We start from the raw sequence: 16,575 nt of genomic DNA on the forward strand, positions 1-16,575 counted from the left end.
ACCTTGAGTGTGATTTCTAACAAGGTTCGCAGGCTCCAAGGCCAAACTTGGGCCGGTTTTACATCAACCACTCCCTATGTTTAATACCCTCATGCCCGCAGGTGTAGGGGGAACTGTTGTGTGCAAAGGATTGTGTACAGTTTTATTCAAACAGGTGTAGAATTTAAACAACCAAACAAATATTAAAGCCAGACAAATAAAGCAAACAAAGTAAAGGGAAAAAATATTTAAATTATTATTTTTATTTTATTAACTTCATCAATTAAATGGGCCTGATCCTCTTTAAACGTCCCCAGTGGAGTCGCCATTTGTCGCAACCCAAAAATTTCCGATCTTGCGACCTATGGTTTAAACATCCTTTTGAAAGTCTCATCAATTAAGGAATGCCCGGACACCAGACTAATCCTTAATCAATGGTTTTGAAAATAGGTTCTATGGGGTCGCCACCAATGTTTTACTCAAAACATTTGAAAAAGAAAAGGTTTTTTAAAGTCCAATAATGGCCTAGATAACCAGAATTGGGTTCGGGGGTCAGTTACGTGTAGGGAAGGTATTAAGCACCCCTACAACGCCCTTAATCGGTACCCTATGACAAAGTTAACATTATAAATAATAATAATATAAATATTAAATCTCCTTTTATTGATGATTATTTACATGCTTGAAATTTAAATTAAATAATTGACTCTAAAATATCTACATGATTGTTTTTTTATTATAACAATATTTATAATAATAATAAAAAAAGATTAATTGAAATACCTCGTAGCAAGCTTTGTTAAATCTTCCGATATGGAAATTCTAGGTGCTTTGTGGAAACCTTTCACACTACACAAATATCTCACAAATCTCAAGAAATACAATAGGAGGGAGAGAGAGAGAAATTTCGAGCTCTGAGGAGTCTAGGACAAAATTTTTGAGGTCCTGAGAACTATGCTCGAGATTTCTATTTATAGGCATCAGATGTGGGCCAGAATGGCCCATTCTGGATTCAGAACGGCCCATTCCAGATCCGAACGTTATGTGGTAATTTTGCACCCTAGAATGGCTCATTCTGAAAATCAGAATCGCCCGTTCAAGAAACTAGAATCGCCCATTCCAAACTAGGTCTGTTAGGCCTTTTTAACCTTTTGGAATGACCCGTTCTAGTTTAGGAATGGCCCATTCCAGACCAAGTTTTTTTAGGCCCTTTGATTGTTTGGAACGGCCCGTTCTGGTTTGGAACGGCCCGTTCCAACCTATAATTTTGAGGCCTTTTAGGATTCTCGGAACGGCCCGTTTCAATTCAAGAATGGCCCGTTCCGGAATTGGGAACAGCCCGTTTTGATTTTGGAACGGCCCTTTCTAGGCCACTAAAAATAGTTGATTTGGGCTTTTGGGCCCTCTGATGTCCTATCTTGTTGTTTGTATGCCCCCGGACGAAATTGGGTGTCTACATGGGCTACTAAAAATCAAAATATTAAAAAATAATTTTCATTAATATTGATTGTTAAAATAGTCATAATTATTAAAAACCTTTAAAACATTCTATAAAACTCATTAAAATAGCTATAAGAAAATAATCTCCATAAATATAAAATAAATAATAAATAATCATTATGCTAGTAGAAAATTCGGGATGTTACACAACTTGGTGGCCAAGGATGGAATCTTTGGGTTGAGTTAGGCTACATCTAGGTGCATGATAAGACCATGCAACCATTGCCCTCCACTTGGGCCTAAGCCTTTCTAAGTCCAAAAATAGGTCCAAACACCACCAAAAATGTGTCTAGCTCCCTAATTAAATACCTTACCCCAAAATTAAAAACCTATGATCTAAAGCACCCCATAATACAAGGGTAAAATGGAAAATACAAAAGAAAATAAATCCTATGACTAAGATACCCCAAAATACAAGGGTTAAATTAGAAAATAAAATATCCATGTACAAATGAAGCTTAGGAGAGTATTTTAGTACTTTATACTCATGAGGAGGGTGTCCTTAGGTGGGTGAGCTCCCTCCTTCTCTTCCACTCTCCTAGCCATGGACCTAGTGATGGGGCCCACATGTATCTTCAAGGATGGTCCTCCATCATTCCCTCTTTCTTGAGAAGCATCTGTCCTCAGATTAAAATCTTCATCCATATCCTCAGCTCCTAAAAATGGTGTGAGATCACATAGATTAAAAGATGAGCTAGTGCCATACTCAGAAGAAAGGTCTAATTGATATGTATTGTCATTTATTTTGTGAAGGACTTGGAATGGTCCATCTCCCCTAGGGTTTAGTTTTGACATCCTTTGAGTGGGAAATCTATCCTTTCTCAAAGGAAGCCAAACCCAATCCCCAACTTCAAAAGTGATTTTCTTTCTTCCTTTATTGTTGTATTTGGCATATTTTTGTGTTTTCTTTTTAATTTAGCTCTTGATCTTTTCATGATATTTTTTAATAAAGTCCACCCTAGATACACCTTCTTTGTGAAACAAGGAAGAATTATTAGGAAGGGGTAGTAGATCAATAGGAGTTATTGGATTAAAGCCATATACAACTTCAAAAGGTGAAAGATTTGTAGTCTTATGGACTACTTTACTGTATGCAAATTCTAGGTGGGGAAGACAATCATCCCAAGTTTTCCTATTTCCCTTTAGGAGTACCCTTAACAAAGTGGATAAGGACCTATTTACTACTTCGGTTTGGCCATCGGTTTGAGGATGAGAAGTAGTAGAATAGAGGAGCTTTGTTCCTAGTTTTTCCCATAGTGCTTTCCAAAAATGACTAAGGAACTTGGCATCCCTATCGGACACAATTGTCTTAGGTAGACCATGCAAGCGGACCACTTCCATAAAGAATAACTTAGCTATATAGCTAGCATCATCCACTTTGTGGCATGGTATGAAATGAGCCATTTTGCTAAAGCGGTCCACTACCACATATCGGAACCCAAAAATTTCCAATCTCGCGACTTATGGCTTAGACATCCTTTTAAAGATCTCATCAATTAACGAATGCTCGGACACCAGATTAATCCTTAATTAATGGTTTTGAAAAAATGAGTTCATGGAGTCGCCACCAATGTTTTACTCAAAACATTGGAAAAAAGAAAAGGCTTTTAAAGATCCAATAATGGCCTTGATAACCAGAATTGGGTTTAGGGGTCGGTTACGTGTAGGGAAGGTATTAAGCACCCCTACAACACCCTTAATTGATATCCTATGATGAAGTTAAAATTAAAAATAATAATAATAAAAATATTAAATCCCCTTTTATTAATAACTATTTACATGCTTGAAATTTAAATTATACAATTAAACCTAAAATGCCTACAAGATTGTTTTTATTATAACAATATTTATTATAGATAAGAAATAAAAAAAAGAGAGAAAGAGATTAACTGAAATACCTCTTGAATGAGCTCTATTGAATCTTCAAAATAGGAAGATTTTAGGTGCTTTGTGGCAATCTTTCACACTATAATATGCCTCACAAAATCTCAAGAAATACAAAAAAGAGAGAGAAAGAGAGAGAAATTTCGAGCTCTAAGGTGTCTGGACGAAATTTGGAGCCTTGAGAATTGTGCTCGAGCTGTCTATTTATAGACATCAAAAGGTTTCCAGAATGGCCCATTCCAAAATCGGAATGGCCCATTCTGGATTCGACCGTTCTGTGTTAATTTTGTAACTGGAACGACCCGTTCTAAAACTAGAATGGCTCGTTTCAAAGATGAGATGAACACATAATTGGCTAGGCTGGAACGGCCGTTCCAAACAACGGTTTTTAGGCCTTTTTCATAACTTGGAACGGCCCATTCCAGTTAAGGTTTTAAACACTTTTTAGGAGCTTGGAACAGCCCGTTCCAATTTGGGAATGACCCGTTCTAGTCTAGGAACGGCCCGTTCCAAACTAGGTTTTTAGGGCCTTTTAGGAACTTGGAACGACCCATTCCAGTTTTGCAACAGCCCGTTCCAGGCTACTAAAACCAGCTTGTTTGGGATTTTAGGCCTCCTGATGTCTTGTCCTGTTATTTCCATGCTTGGGAGCTCCATTTCTTTGATGATAGATGTCCATTTCATAGCTTTTGTTGGTTCGGATAAAATTGGGTGTCTACAACTGCCCCTCTTTACTTGTCCTTTGGAATAACTATGTGTTGCTTTTTCAAAGGCAAGTAAAGACGTAGACATTTCGTCCGGGTCTTCTCTTCGTCTCTTTGGTGCTGGTGCTTCTGTGTTATTTCCCTTGGATAGGTGTATTTGCTCGTACAAGGCTGACAAAATGTACACCTGATCTTCAGTCTTCGAGTAGTAGCTCTATTGTTTCTCTTGTGATAATGTGTTCCTTTATTTGTAGCTTGTTTCACTCTAAGGTCAGGTAACCCTCTTCAATCTTGTACTAGTTTTGGGGATCTAGCAACCATTTCACTAAGGTCAGGTAACCCTCTTTGTACTAGTTTTGGGGATCTAGCAACCCTTTCAATAAGGTCAGGTAACCTTTTTTATACTTGTACTTGATGTCTTCTCATTGGCATTATGGGATGAAAGATTGCCCCTAGGTGGATGGGCAGGAGAGGTTTGATGTGCCCTTGTGTTGGTGGGCAGAGAAGTGGATGGCTGGCAGGGATTCCAGTGTTGCCCTTACCACGTGAGTATTGTGATGCCTCTCCAGGTGCTTGCGTGTGATAGGTTTTTTTTCTTCTGAATTTCATTTTTGTTTAGCTTCGGCTCTTTCATGTTTGAAGCTTGCCTTTTTCTACTATTTTCTAAATGTTTCGGCTTTTTCAACATGTACGAAGCTTGCCTTTTTTTTTGTCTATGGCTGATCATTGTAAGGGACTTCCTTGACCTTGTATGATCTCTATTATGAGGGTAGAATTTTTCCCCTTCACACCTGGCTCCCTTCTTGATTGCTTTCTTTAGGGATTTTATTTGTGATGCATGCATGGGTTGAAAATTCTTGTAACCTACTACCTTTTAGATAATTCTCTTTTGATGCGTGCTTTTCTGTATGCCATACATCCGCGTTCAAGCTTTTTAGAAATCTATTGGTATCAGGTGGCTTCCCTTTACCCCTTTAGTCCTTTTTCTTTCTTTTTTTTTGACTGAAGATTCGCACATGACTTTTGCTTACTTTAGGGGCCCGTATAAGATTGCCTCGTTTTATTTAACTACTTTTTACTAGGCTGTTTCAATTTTTCCTTTTAATACTAAAACATGTCATTTAAAGATGAAGGTTGAAAGAGCTGCGAAAAATGGTATTTTATTGCAAATCAGAAAATTTCAAGGAGGGTTACAAAAGGAGGTTTGCAAGAGAAAAGTTGACTGAGGTTGGCCGGTGTCTGGGCTTGAGCGATCATGACTTTAAGAAACCAAGCTTAGCATCCTCATAGTCATCTGATCATCACCGCTTCAAGTAATTGCTTGACTTCTACAGAGGTTTGATAAGGCTTTTAGGTCATCCATTTGTCTTGCTTTATCGCCTTCTTTTTTTTGCGCTTAAGCATAGAACTTCTTCACGATGTCAGAATTTACTGGGTAAGCGAGTTCTTCACCATCCATGTTGGTGAGGATCAATGCTCCTCTAGAAAAGGCTCGCTTGACCACGTATGAGCCTTCATAGTTCGGTGTCCATTTCCTTATCTTATCCTTCTGTGCTGGTAGAAGCTTCCTGAGTACTAGATCCCCCTCTTCAAATGGTCGTGGTTGGACTCTCTTGTCAAAGGCTCTCTTGATTCTCCTTTGATATGTTTGCCCGTGACAAATGGCGTCTAACCTTTTCTCTTCTATGAGATTTAATTGGTCGAATCTGGTTCAAACCCATTCGATTTTTGGGAGCTTTGCCTCCATGAGTAATCTCAAAGAAGGAATTTCCACTTCAATAGGTAGGACTGCCTCCATCCCGTATACTAAGGAAAAAAGGGTGGCGCTCGTTGATGTGCGAATGGATGTTCTGTACCCATGGAATGCATAAGGTATCATCTCATGCCAATCTTTATACATGATGACCATTTTTTGAACGATCTTCTTGATATTCTTGTTGGCTGCCTCAACTGTCCCATTCATTTTTGGCCTATAAGGGGAGGAGTTATGATGTTGAATCTTGAAAGAGTCACATAATTCAATCATCAGCTTGTTGTTGAGGTTGGACCCATTGTCCGTTATAATTTTGTCAAGTATTCCATAACGACATATTATGTTTTTTCTAAGAAATTTGACTACTACTTTACAGGTTACATGTGCATATGACATGGCTTCAACCCATTTGGTAAAGTATTCAACAACCACAAGAATGAATCTATGTCCATTTAAGGCCTCAGGTTCAATGGGTCCAATGACGTCCATGCCCCACATCGAGAAAGGCTAGGGCGAGGCCATTACATTGAGCTCACTTGGTGGGACTTGGATATTATCAGCGTATATTTGGCATTTTTGGAACTTCCTGGCATACGAGATGCAATCCTTTTCCATAGTGGACCAAAAGTATCCTCCCCTCATGATCCTTCTGGCCATGATCTGTCCAGCTATATGGGTACTGAAGGTTCCTTCGTGGACTTCCTTCATTAACGATCGAGACTCCTTCTGACCAATACATCTTAACAGGATGGAATCAAAACTCTTCTTGTATAGGATGTTCTCATGTAGTACGAATCCGATAGCCTTTCGTCTGATTGTTTTCTTGTCGTTGTTAGATGCCTGGCTAGGTATTTCCCTTCTTTGATGTATTGATGGATGTCGAAATACCAAGGGTGGCCATCTTTCTTTTCCTCTAGTGTACAACAGTGAGCTTGTGTCTCATGTCGTCTGATTCTAATGACCGGTATTTCACATCCCTCTTTTATAGCAAACATGGATGACAATGTGGCCAGAGCATCTGCCAACTGATTCCCCTCTCTCGGGATATGCTCGAAGTTAATGGATTCATATTGGGACATCAGATCCTGAACATATGCTCGATAGGGGATTAATTTGTGGTCTTTCATTTCCCATTCGTCCTGTAGCTGGTATATCACCAAAGCCGAGTCACCGTAGACTTCTAGTTTGGTGACTTTGTTATCAAGCACAGCCTGTATACCTAATATACAAGCTTCATATTCAGCCATGTTGTTGGTGCATTCAAAGTCCAACCTTACCGTCACCGGATATGTTTTCCTTGGGATGACATCAGTATGGCTCCTATCCCGTGCCCCATTATGTTGGAGGCTCCATCGAAAAACATCGACCAGGATTCATTTTGACATTGCTTTTTGGGCTCATCCTTCAAGGTCAATATTTTTTCATCGGGGAACTCCTCCTTGACCATGTGGTCATCCTTGGTTGGTGTCGCAACCTAAAAAATTTTTATCTCGCGACCTATGGTTTAGACATCCTTTTAAAGATCACATCAATTAAGGAATGCCCGGACACCAGACTAATCCTTAATTAATGGTTTTTGAAAAATGGGTTCATGGAGTCGCCACCAATGTTTTACTCAAAACATTGGAAAAAGAAAAGGTTTTTTAAAGAAACAATAATGGTCTTGATAACCAGAATTGGGTTCGGGGGTCGGTTACGTGTAAGGAAGGTATTAAGCACCCCTACAACGCCCTTAATCGGTACCTGATGTTGTGTATTTTACTCGTATTTTAGCACTTTAATTCACAAGAATTCATAGCAAAATCATGCATATCTTTCATGTTTTTAATAAATTTTTATATCATTTTCCTATTTTATGCTTTTCTTGGTATGTGTTGTGTTTTCTCTGAGCAGGATCAAGATTTAAGAATTAAAGAGGAAATGCTGAGCTACAGGGAAAATCACGGCCGTGATTCTAAATCACGCCCGTGATTCACCAGAGAAAATCACGGCCGTGATTCCCAATCACACCCGTGAACGCCACTGACCCTTCATAGATGTGCTCCAGAGAAGATCACGGTCGTGATTCTCAGTCACGGCCGTGATTCACTTCGCGTCCCAGCTTTTTAAGTTTTATGTTTTATTTTTATTTTATCTTTGTAATTTTTATCTTGGTAGTTTTACCTTTTTACCCTTTTAGGTTATAAATTAGATGAGGTTAGCCTAGAACGGGGATTTTTGTTTCGGAGACAGTTTTTTAGTTTTTGACACTTGGAGAAGGTTGGGTGCCTGTGCCATCGACTCTAAGGAGAACTGAGAGGAGAACCTAATTATCGGAACCTAAAGGAACAGACTTGAGTGTTAAATCACGAGAGTTGATTTAAGCTTTCGAGGAGCAATAGATTAACAAAGATCTTAATGGGTTTAATTGAACGTAATTACCACGAGAGTAGAGATTAATTTTAATTAAACACGTCCTCGTAGCCTGAGAAGGTGCAAGGATTAAATTAGGTTAAGACTACCTTCAAGATGGAATAGAATTAATTAATGAAAATAATAATTCAATAATGTTGGAACTCTTTGTGCGAACCCTAGATTCCCGGAAATCTCCTTATCTTATCTTAAAGTTTTATCTTATTCATTAATTGCATTACTATCTCTTTTACCATCGAATCTGATCTTATCATCTCAAAACAAAAATTCCATCTGTTTTAAAATTCAAATTAAAATACTAGTAATTCTAGGTCAAACACGTAGTCCCTGTGATTCGATATTTATTACTTGACGACAACCGTACACTTGCGGTTTTCCATACATCAAGTTTTTGGCGCCGTTGCCGGGGACTACGTCTCTTGATTTAAATTACAATTATTTTAATTCGAATTTAAAAAAAAAAAATTAAATAAATAAATAATTTATTTTTTTTAGTGTTTACTTCTCCAATTCAGATTTCACGGGTCACTTTCTTTTTTTTTTTTTGCAGTGCCTTAGGGTTAATGCAAAAGAGATCTCTACGTCTTGGGAAACCAACACCACTTGATCCTGAGATTGAAAGAACTCTCCTGAGAAGGAAAAGAAACCTTTCTAGAGAATTTGACATGGCTGCACAATGAGATAATTTACCGCTTCGGGATTACTCTGCACCCGTAGCTCGTGGGATACCTGGAGGGGAGATGCAAACTGGAGCTACTGTACCAGCTTCTCTGGTGAATATGCTCAAACAGAACACCTTTGGAGGACTACCATCAAAAGATCCTAATGACCACTTAGAGGGGTTCTTGGAAATCTGTGAGACCCAGCAATTTGATGATGAAGTTTCTGATGGAATGCGACTCCGCTTATTCTCACTCACCTTGAGAGATAAGGCAAAGGTGTGGCTAAGAACAGTGCCTAGAGAAAAGATAGCAACTTGGGAATTATGTGAAAGAGCTTTTCTAGAGAAATTCTTTCCTCCTTCTAAAACTAAAGAATTGAGGAAGAAAATCACTAATTTCCAACAAGGCACTGGAGAGACTATTTATGAAGCATGGGAGCGGTTCAAAGGATATCTTCAAGCATGCCCACAACATGGCTTCAACCGTTGGCTTACCATCCAATTTTTCTTTGAAGGATTGGACTAACAAAGCACCATGATATTAGACTCAGCAGCTGGAGGATCTTTCATGGGGAAACCTATTAATGACTGCATGATTATTTTGGAAAATGTAGCCTCAAATCACAGCCAATACAGTGAAAGAGAAGTCACAGCAAGGAAAGGAACTCCGGGGCGATATGAAGTGAACAATATTGAGTTACTCTTAGCAAAATTTGATACTCTTAATCAAAGATTAGACAAGATGGAAAAAGCTAAGGTTAATTCAGTGGCTACAAATCAAGTATGTGACCTTTGTAGGGAACAAGGGCACACTGCAGTAGATTGTACCTCAATTTTTACTGGAGAAAAAGAAGATACTACTGAACAAGTGGCAGCTTCTCATAATTTCTATGACACTCCTCGAAGAGAGAAGAGTAATCCATATTCCAACACATACAACCCTGGTTGGAAGAATCATCCTAACTTTTCTTGGAAGAATAACCCAGTTCAAGGAAGTAGCAATCAGCAACCTAATTTCCGTCCGTCCAATCACTTCATTAATGGGCAAGGAAATCCAGTACAGACACCCTCAATTCAACAAAGTGTTTCAAGATTAGAAAACCTTATGGAGAATTTTGTCACTAATCAAAAACAGACCGATGATTCAATGGCAAATTCTATTCAAAACCTTGCTGTCAAGGTTGAGAATATTACTCTCCACAACAAGATGCTGGAAAATCAAATTGCACAGTTGATGCCTAGTTCAAACAATTCTCCAGGTAAGTTCCCAGGTAAAACAGTTGCAAACCCAGCTGAAAATGTTAATGCTGTTACTTTAAGGAGTGGGAAGAAATTAGACAGACCTGTGTCTAATCAAAATGATAATATTGAGATTGATGAAGACGCTTCTCCTATGGTTGAAAAACCTGAAAAAGAGAGATTAGAAAAAGAAAAAGTATCTTCATCAAAGCCTCAAACTGTTTATCACCCTCCAATTCCTTTTCCTCAAAGGTTAGCAAGGACTAAACTTGATAGACAATTTGAAAAATTTTTAAATATGATCAAACAAGTGTATGTAAACATTCCATTTGTAGAAGCTCTACAACAGATGCCTACATATGCTAAATTTCTTAAGGATCTTTTAGCTAACCGAAGGAAATTGGATGATAGAGAGACTGTTACATTGATCCATCATAATTTGCCCAAAAAACTTAAGGATCCTGGTAGTTTCTCTATACCTTGTCTCATTGGAAATCTAAGGTTTGAAAAAGCCTTATGTGACCTTGGGGCAAGTATCAGTTTAATGCCTTTATCAATTTGCAAGAAATTAGATATGGGAGAATTAAAGCCTACAGCAATGTCAATCCAGTTAGCAGATAGATCTATAAAATATCCCATAGGAATTTTAGAAGATGTTCCAGTTAAGATAGGTAAATTTTTAATTCCGGGAGATTTTGTTGTTTTAGAAATGGAAGAGGACAAACAAATACCAATCATACTAGGTAGACCTGTAGACCCCTAAAATTGTCCGGGTCGGAAATAAAGCTTGAAGACTCTCGAAGACTGAAGGAAGATCAGCCAGAAGGACCCCTGGAAGGCCCTAGGAGGGTTCTCTGTAGGTCTAGAGGTCTTAGAATAGCTCAAAATCAGGAAGTGGAGGGAATGAAGCCCAATACGGCCGTACTGAACTTAATACGGCCGTATTGAAGCTTCAATACGGCCGCAGTGAACTCAATACGGTGTATTGAAGTTTCTGAAAACTTCAATACGGCCGTATTGAAATCAATACGCCCGTATTGAAGCTTCAATACAGCCGCAGTGAACTCAATACGGGCGCATTGAAATTTCTGAATTTCAATACGGCCGTATTGAACTCAATACGGCCGTATTGAAGTTCAAAAATTTCAATACGGCCGTATTGCTTCTGTAGGCCGTATTGCGCCTATTCCCTATAAATATGACGTCAATTGGACGTCATTCCACACTTTTTCAGAGAGTTTTAACCCTCTCCTTGAGTATTCTGGGGTTTTTGAGCAGTGTTCTGCCCTAGAAATCACTCGGAGAGTTGATCCGACGAAGTTCTTGAGCCCCGAGCCATTTTGCTTGAGGATCGAACCTAGTCGAAGGGAAATCCTCCGGATTTCCATAGTTAAAAGTTTTTTAGGAAGGAGCGAGCGAGCTTGTAGAGCGAGGGAACGCCAAAAAACTTCCCAGTTTTACTCAATATATAAAACACGCTTCAAGAGGTTTCTTCTTAAATCCTTCCTTTTACTTCTTTCTGTGTGCATATTTAAACTGTCATCATGTAGATAGTTAATTTATAATTGCTTAGAATAAATAGGGGTAATTTAGTAATTTTACGCTGTTATTTTAGAAAATAATCTGTCATAGGGAACCCGAAAGGGGCGCTGTGGGGTGCTAACACCTTCCCCACGCGTAACCGACTCCCTTACCCAACTCTGGTTGTAATGGCCAAAGTTGATTTTTAAAATCAATTGCCTTATCCCTTTTTCCAATGTTTTGAGTAAAACATTGGTGGCGACTCCACGAACCCTCCTTTTGCGAAAACCACTAATCCATGGAGGGTCCCGCTTGGGATTAATATGGATTGGTGAGCCTTTTAATAAAATTGCTCGTTTGACGAGGTCTCAGTTTGAGAATAAGTCTGATGGAATGTGGCTTAGTTCCATGCACGCCCTTGATCTTGGTTCAACAAGGAGACTCCAAAATGATGAAGAAAATGGAGGGATGGTTGGCGGAAGCACAAAGAAATGAAGGTGAAGATGGTTTGCTCAAGGTAGTCTCATCCAAGTGTAGGATGAAACCTAAGTAGGGTTTTGCTTTTATGGTGGAGAGGGGAGGAGGTTAGCCAAAGGCAACCTAGTGCTAAGGAAAGGGATGGGTGTTTAGGGTAAAGGAGGTGGCGCAAGGTGAAAGGGAGGTGTTTGGTGGAGGTGTTACTCCTTTTGGGCTAGCTCACTTCACTAGGTTGGTGAAGGCCACCCAAGGTAGGCCTAACTCACTCACTCACGGTGGTGGTAGGAGGAGGAGAAGGAGAGGAGGCCGTGGAGTACCTAAGACTAAGGAGAATGACAAGAGGCAAAATGCTCACTCAATATCATCAATATCCAAAGTGTCTACAAGGAGCTAGACTAGGGGAATATATAGGAAGGCTTGCATTTAGGGTTGCATTTAGGGTGAGTGGCCGAATTTCACTAGGGAGAAATGCACCCTAAATGAAATGCCAAATGCAACCCTAGATGCTACTTGGTGGCCAAGTTTGGCATCTTTAAGGGTTTAGGTTGGCTACAACAAGGTGCATGATAAGTCCATGCATCCTTGGCCCTCCAATTGGGCCTAAGCCTACCTAACACCAAAAAAATGACCAAACAACACCACTAAGTGTGCGTCACCTCCTTAATAGATGCACCCTAGCCCAATTAAAATCCTAAGCATCTAAATTACCCCAAAATACAAGGGCAAAATGGGAAATACAAAGAAATAAACCCTAGGACTAAAATACCCCAAAATACAAGGGTAAAAATGGAATAAAGCAATAAATTCTATACTACTCAAATTAGCCATAGTCATGAACCATGTGATGGGTCTCACATGAAGTGAAGTACCAAGGATGGTCCTCCATCATACCCTCCTTCTTGAGAAGGATTTGACCTCAAATCTTTAAGCTCTTCCATTCCATTGATCCTTCAAAAGAAGTGAAACCACAATTAGGGGAGTAAAAATTAAAACTTAACTATGCAATCCTTAGTACATAAGTTGTTGAATGAAAGTGCTTAGGGCAAAGGGGAGAGCCAAAGAGGCATCACCAAAATTTTATTGACCCATGCAATTCATTCACCAAATCATCTAACTTAGGATTGGGTGCCTTTTATGCAATGATGGCTTTTTAAAAAAAAAAAGGTGCTCATCCTCTATTGCCATCTTTCTTTGGCACCAAAGAAAAGAGGATGGCACAAGGGTTAAGGTTCACTTGAACCTAGCCCTTTTTCTTCAAAGGAAAAATTCTTTTTATCTTTTCTTTTCTTTTTGTTTTTGTTTTTGCTTTTCTCTTCATCATCTTTCTTAGCCTTTAGTTTGAGTTGGTCCTCATTCACTTGAGAGGGTGATAGAGGACACCACACAAACTTCTTACCTAAGTGTTGGAAACTTATTTTATTGGTGAGGCCATCATGGATTATGTGCTTGTCAAATTGCCATGGCCTCCCAAGCAAGACATGACTAACCTCTAATGGCACTATGTCACACAAAACATTTTCTTTATAGTTGCCAATAGAGATTGGTATGCTTGCTTGTTGGTTAACTACAACACCTCTATCCTCATTGATCCATTGCATTTTGTAAGGTTTAGGATGAGGTTTTGTAGTCAAGGCTAACTTATCAACCAATCTAGTACTACAACAATTTGAAGTAGACCCACTATCGACAATGAGAGAACAAGTACTTTCTAAGACATTGCATTTTGTTTGAAACAAGTTCTCTCTTTGTGATTGGTCAATTTCACTAGATTGATTGTTAAGGAGCCTTCTAACCAACAATAGGTCTCCTTCACAAGGTAAGATTTCTTCCTCGGAATCTATGGCTTCTCCTTCACTACTAGAGGAAGAAGAAGTAGCTTCATCAAGGCTACTATAGTGGTCTTGGGCTTTTAAAACCATAGTTTTCTTTGTAGGACATTGGGAAGCAATATGTCCTCTTCCAAGACACTTGAAGCACTTGATTTCACTTGACTTAGACTCTTTGGAAGGTGCTTTAAAAGATGATTTTTCTTTTTCTTTTTCTTCCTTGGGATAAGGTAGGGAAGAGTGACCCTCCTTCTTAAAACTCTTGGAATAAGAGGGAGTGGAGTCTTTTCGAAAAGGTTTTCTTGTAAGTTGATGCTCCACTCTTGAGCAAAGTTGAACAAGTTCATTCAAATCCCTATAAGGTAGAAGTTCAACTTTGTCTCTTATCTCAAGATTAAGACCACTTTGAAATCTAGAGATTGTGGTCCTCTCTTCCTCCCTAATCCCAGCCCTCATCATTAGCAACTCCATAGATTGCCTATATTCTTCCACACTAGAGGACCCTTGTTTCAATCTTTGAAGCTTATCCATAAGCTCTCGGTCATAGTATGGAGGAATATGCCTCCTTCTTAAGGCACTACGGAGCTCATTCCAATATTGGATTGGGGGCTCATGATTTATTCTCCTTTCTTTTTCTAAGGAGGTCCACCAATACATAGCATGCCCTTGGAAGCTAAGGGTTGCTAAAGAAACCTTCCTATCTTCACTTATTCCATGGCAAGAGAAAAGTTGCTCAACTTTCATTTCCCAATCTAAATAATTTTCAACATTATCCTTGCCATGAAATGGGGGAAGATTGATGTTAGGTTCCCTATTGGAGGACTCCCTATTTCTATGATGTCTTGGGGGCCTTTGATAGTAATCATCATTGTGATGACTACTAAAGAAGATATCACTTGGAGGTTGGGTATGATGCCCTTCCTCCTCATGAGTACTTGTATACATGTGCCCCTTTCCTCTTGAGGGTTGAGGAGAAGTGACTTTTGGTCTTGAACCACTAGCCTCTCCTCCCACAACTAATCTTTCTAGCAATCTTTTTATTTCTTCATTATTTCTTTCTTGCTCTTTTTCTTTTCTTCTAATTTCTTCCTCTCTTTTTATATTTTCTTCCTCTTTTCTTCTTAGGTAATCTTTCAATTGCCTAAGCTCATCCCTAACACTAGACCTAGAACTATGCGAATTATGACCATGTACACTAGAATGCTCACTCATCTTTGATCAAAAGGTTTTCAAAAATTTTCACAAAGAGTTAAAAGGGTTTTCACAAAGATTGAGTGATAAAAAGGTTTTCACAAAAAGTTTTGAAGGTGCAAGATAAGTAGAAAAGGCCTAAGTATACAAATTGAACCTTCAAGGGGAGGTGGACTACAAAGAATCACTTAATAACCAAGCCCTTTCAAGTAAAAATTACTAAGCCCTTTTTACCTTTCTTACAAAAACAATTTTGACACTACCAAGTGTGTGTGTGCACGCACCCCTAGTAGGCAAAAGAATTAAGCCTTCTAAACGTTTTGGAAGCAAAAGTAAAAATCCTAGACAATTATACTAGTAAAGCTATAAAGCATGCAATGGAAAGCAATTTAGAACATACACTAGTCGAGGTCCTAGTGAAGGTTTTCAAATCACCTTCTCTACACGCTCTAAAACCCAAGTTGTAGAGGTTTAATAATGGCCAAATACAAACCAAGAGAAAGAAACCAAGGCCAAAAACACAAAGTGGCCGAGAACGAAAAAAAAAATTAAGCAAAGAAAACAAGTAACACAAAATTCAAGTCTTCAAAACTCCTTCACTTGGGTTCCTTCACAAGAAGCAAACGGTTAGCACCTCTCCCCAAAGTGTTTGCTCTCCTTTTGATTTAGTGAAAACCCTTCCAAAGGCTAGGTTGGGTTTTGGTTCACTCCTCCACTCAATCCACCAAAGGATTGCTACTTTGCTAGTTAGGTGCTTCACCTACAAGTCAATGAGAACAACCAAGAGCAAGAGTTCCAAAGAATAAAAACTGAAAAGGCTAATTATAAAAGGCTAAACTCAGGTTGATTAAGATGAGACAAACAAAAGAGATCAAAGGAAAGACAAGCAAAAAAATTAAGACTCAATCAATAAAAGCTAGCACTCAAAAGAATTAAACCTAGAATGGCACTAGAATGGTTTGTGTTTAAGTTTCACTTGATTAAGTCCTTTAGTAATTTCGGTCCAGCCAAGGTATAAGTCCCAAAATAAGTCCAAAATGTCATATGTCCAACTCCAAATGCAAAGGGAATGGTCCAAGTCCACAAGTCAAGCAACAAGTCCTTTTTGTCCAAGGTATATATTTTTTTGTTCTTGTTCTCTTTTGGTCACGGCCTTTTACCTTTAAAATGTCCTTGGGTCCAATTTTTTTTTTTTTTTTTAATTTTTCAGCCCAAATAGTTGCTTAGGTTTTGCACTTGTGGTGGCACAAAAATTAGGTCAAAATATATAGCATAGGAGCAAGACAATTGGCGTGAAATTAGAGGTCCTTAGGGAATATTTTGAGTGGATTTTGTTTTGTACTATTTAGGTCAAATTGTTTAGCACAAAAGTCCAGCACCTCTTAGATTCTTTTTAGGGTTCTTGGCAAACAAGGAATAAACTTAAAC

General features: G+C 38.8%; 1 protein-coding gene and 1 non-coding gene across 2 annotated transcripts; both read right to left on the reverse strand.

Moving 5' to 3' along the window:
* Positions 1–6,327: 6,327 nt before the first annotated feature.
* On the reverse strand, positions 6,328–7,067 carry LOC145956263 (uncharacterized). Its single transcript, XM_083071834.1, has 2 exons — positions 6,661–7,067; positions 6,328–6,559 (listed from the first exon to the last, which is right to left on the reverse strand). Exons 1-2 carry the CDS (start codon positions 7,065–7,067, stop codon positions 6,328–6,330), a joined length of 639 nt encoding a protein of 212 aa, XP_082927960.1.
* Positions 7,068–9,266: 2,199 nt separating this feature from the next.
* Positions 9,267–9,373, reverse strand: LOC145956612 (small nucleolar RNA R71). The gene has a single exon (XR_014432851.1). It is a non-coding gene; the product is annotated as a small nucleolar RNA R71 (small nucleolar RNA).
* Positions 9,374–16,575: the final 7,202 nt, after the last annotated feature.

This window comes from Cajanus cajan, chromosome 3, assembly GCF_000230855.2.
Source record: "Cajanus cajan strain Asha chromosome 3, NIPB_CcT2T_4, whole genome shotgun sequence".
NCBI classification, from domain to species: Eukaryota; Viridiplantae; Streptophyta; class Magnoliopsida; order Fabales; family Fabaceae; genus Cajanus; species Cajanus cajan.

What these genes read in the sequence shown, in the direction of transcription:
- LOC145956263 (XM_083071834.1), bottom strand. Translation starts at nt 7,067, where the DNA reads ATGGCTGAATATGAAGCTTGTATATTAGGTATACAGGCTGTGCTTGAT. An exon ending in GAAGGGAAATACCTAGCCAG is followed by an intron (nt 6,560 to 6,660) that starts GCATCTAACAAC and finishes CATCCTGTTAAG; the next exon opens with ATGTATTGGTCAGAAGGAGT.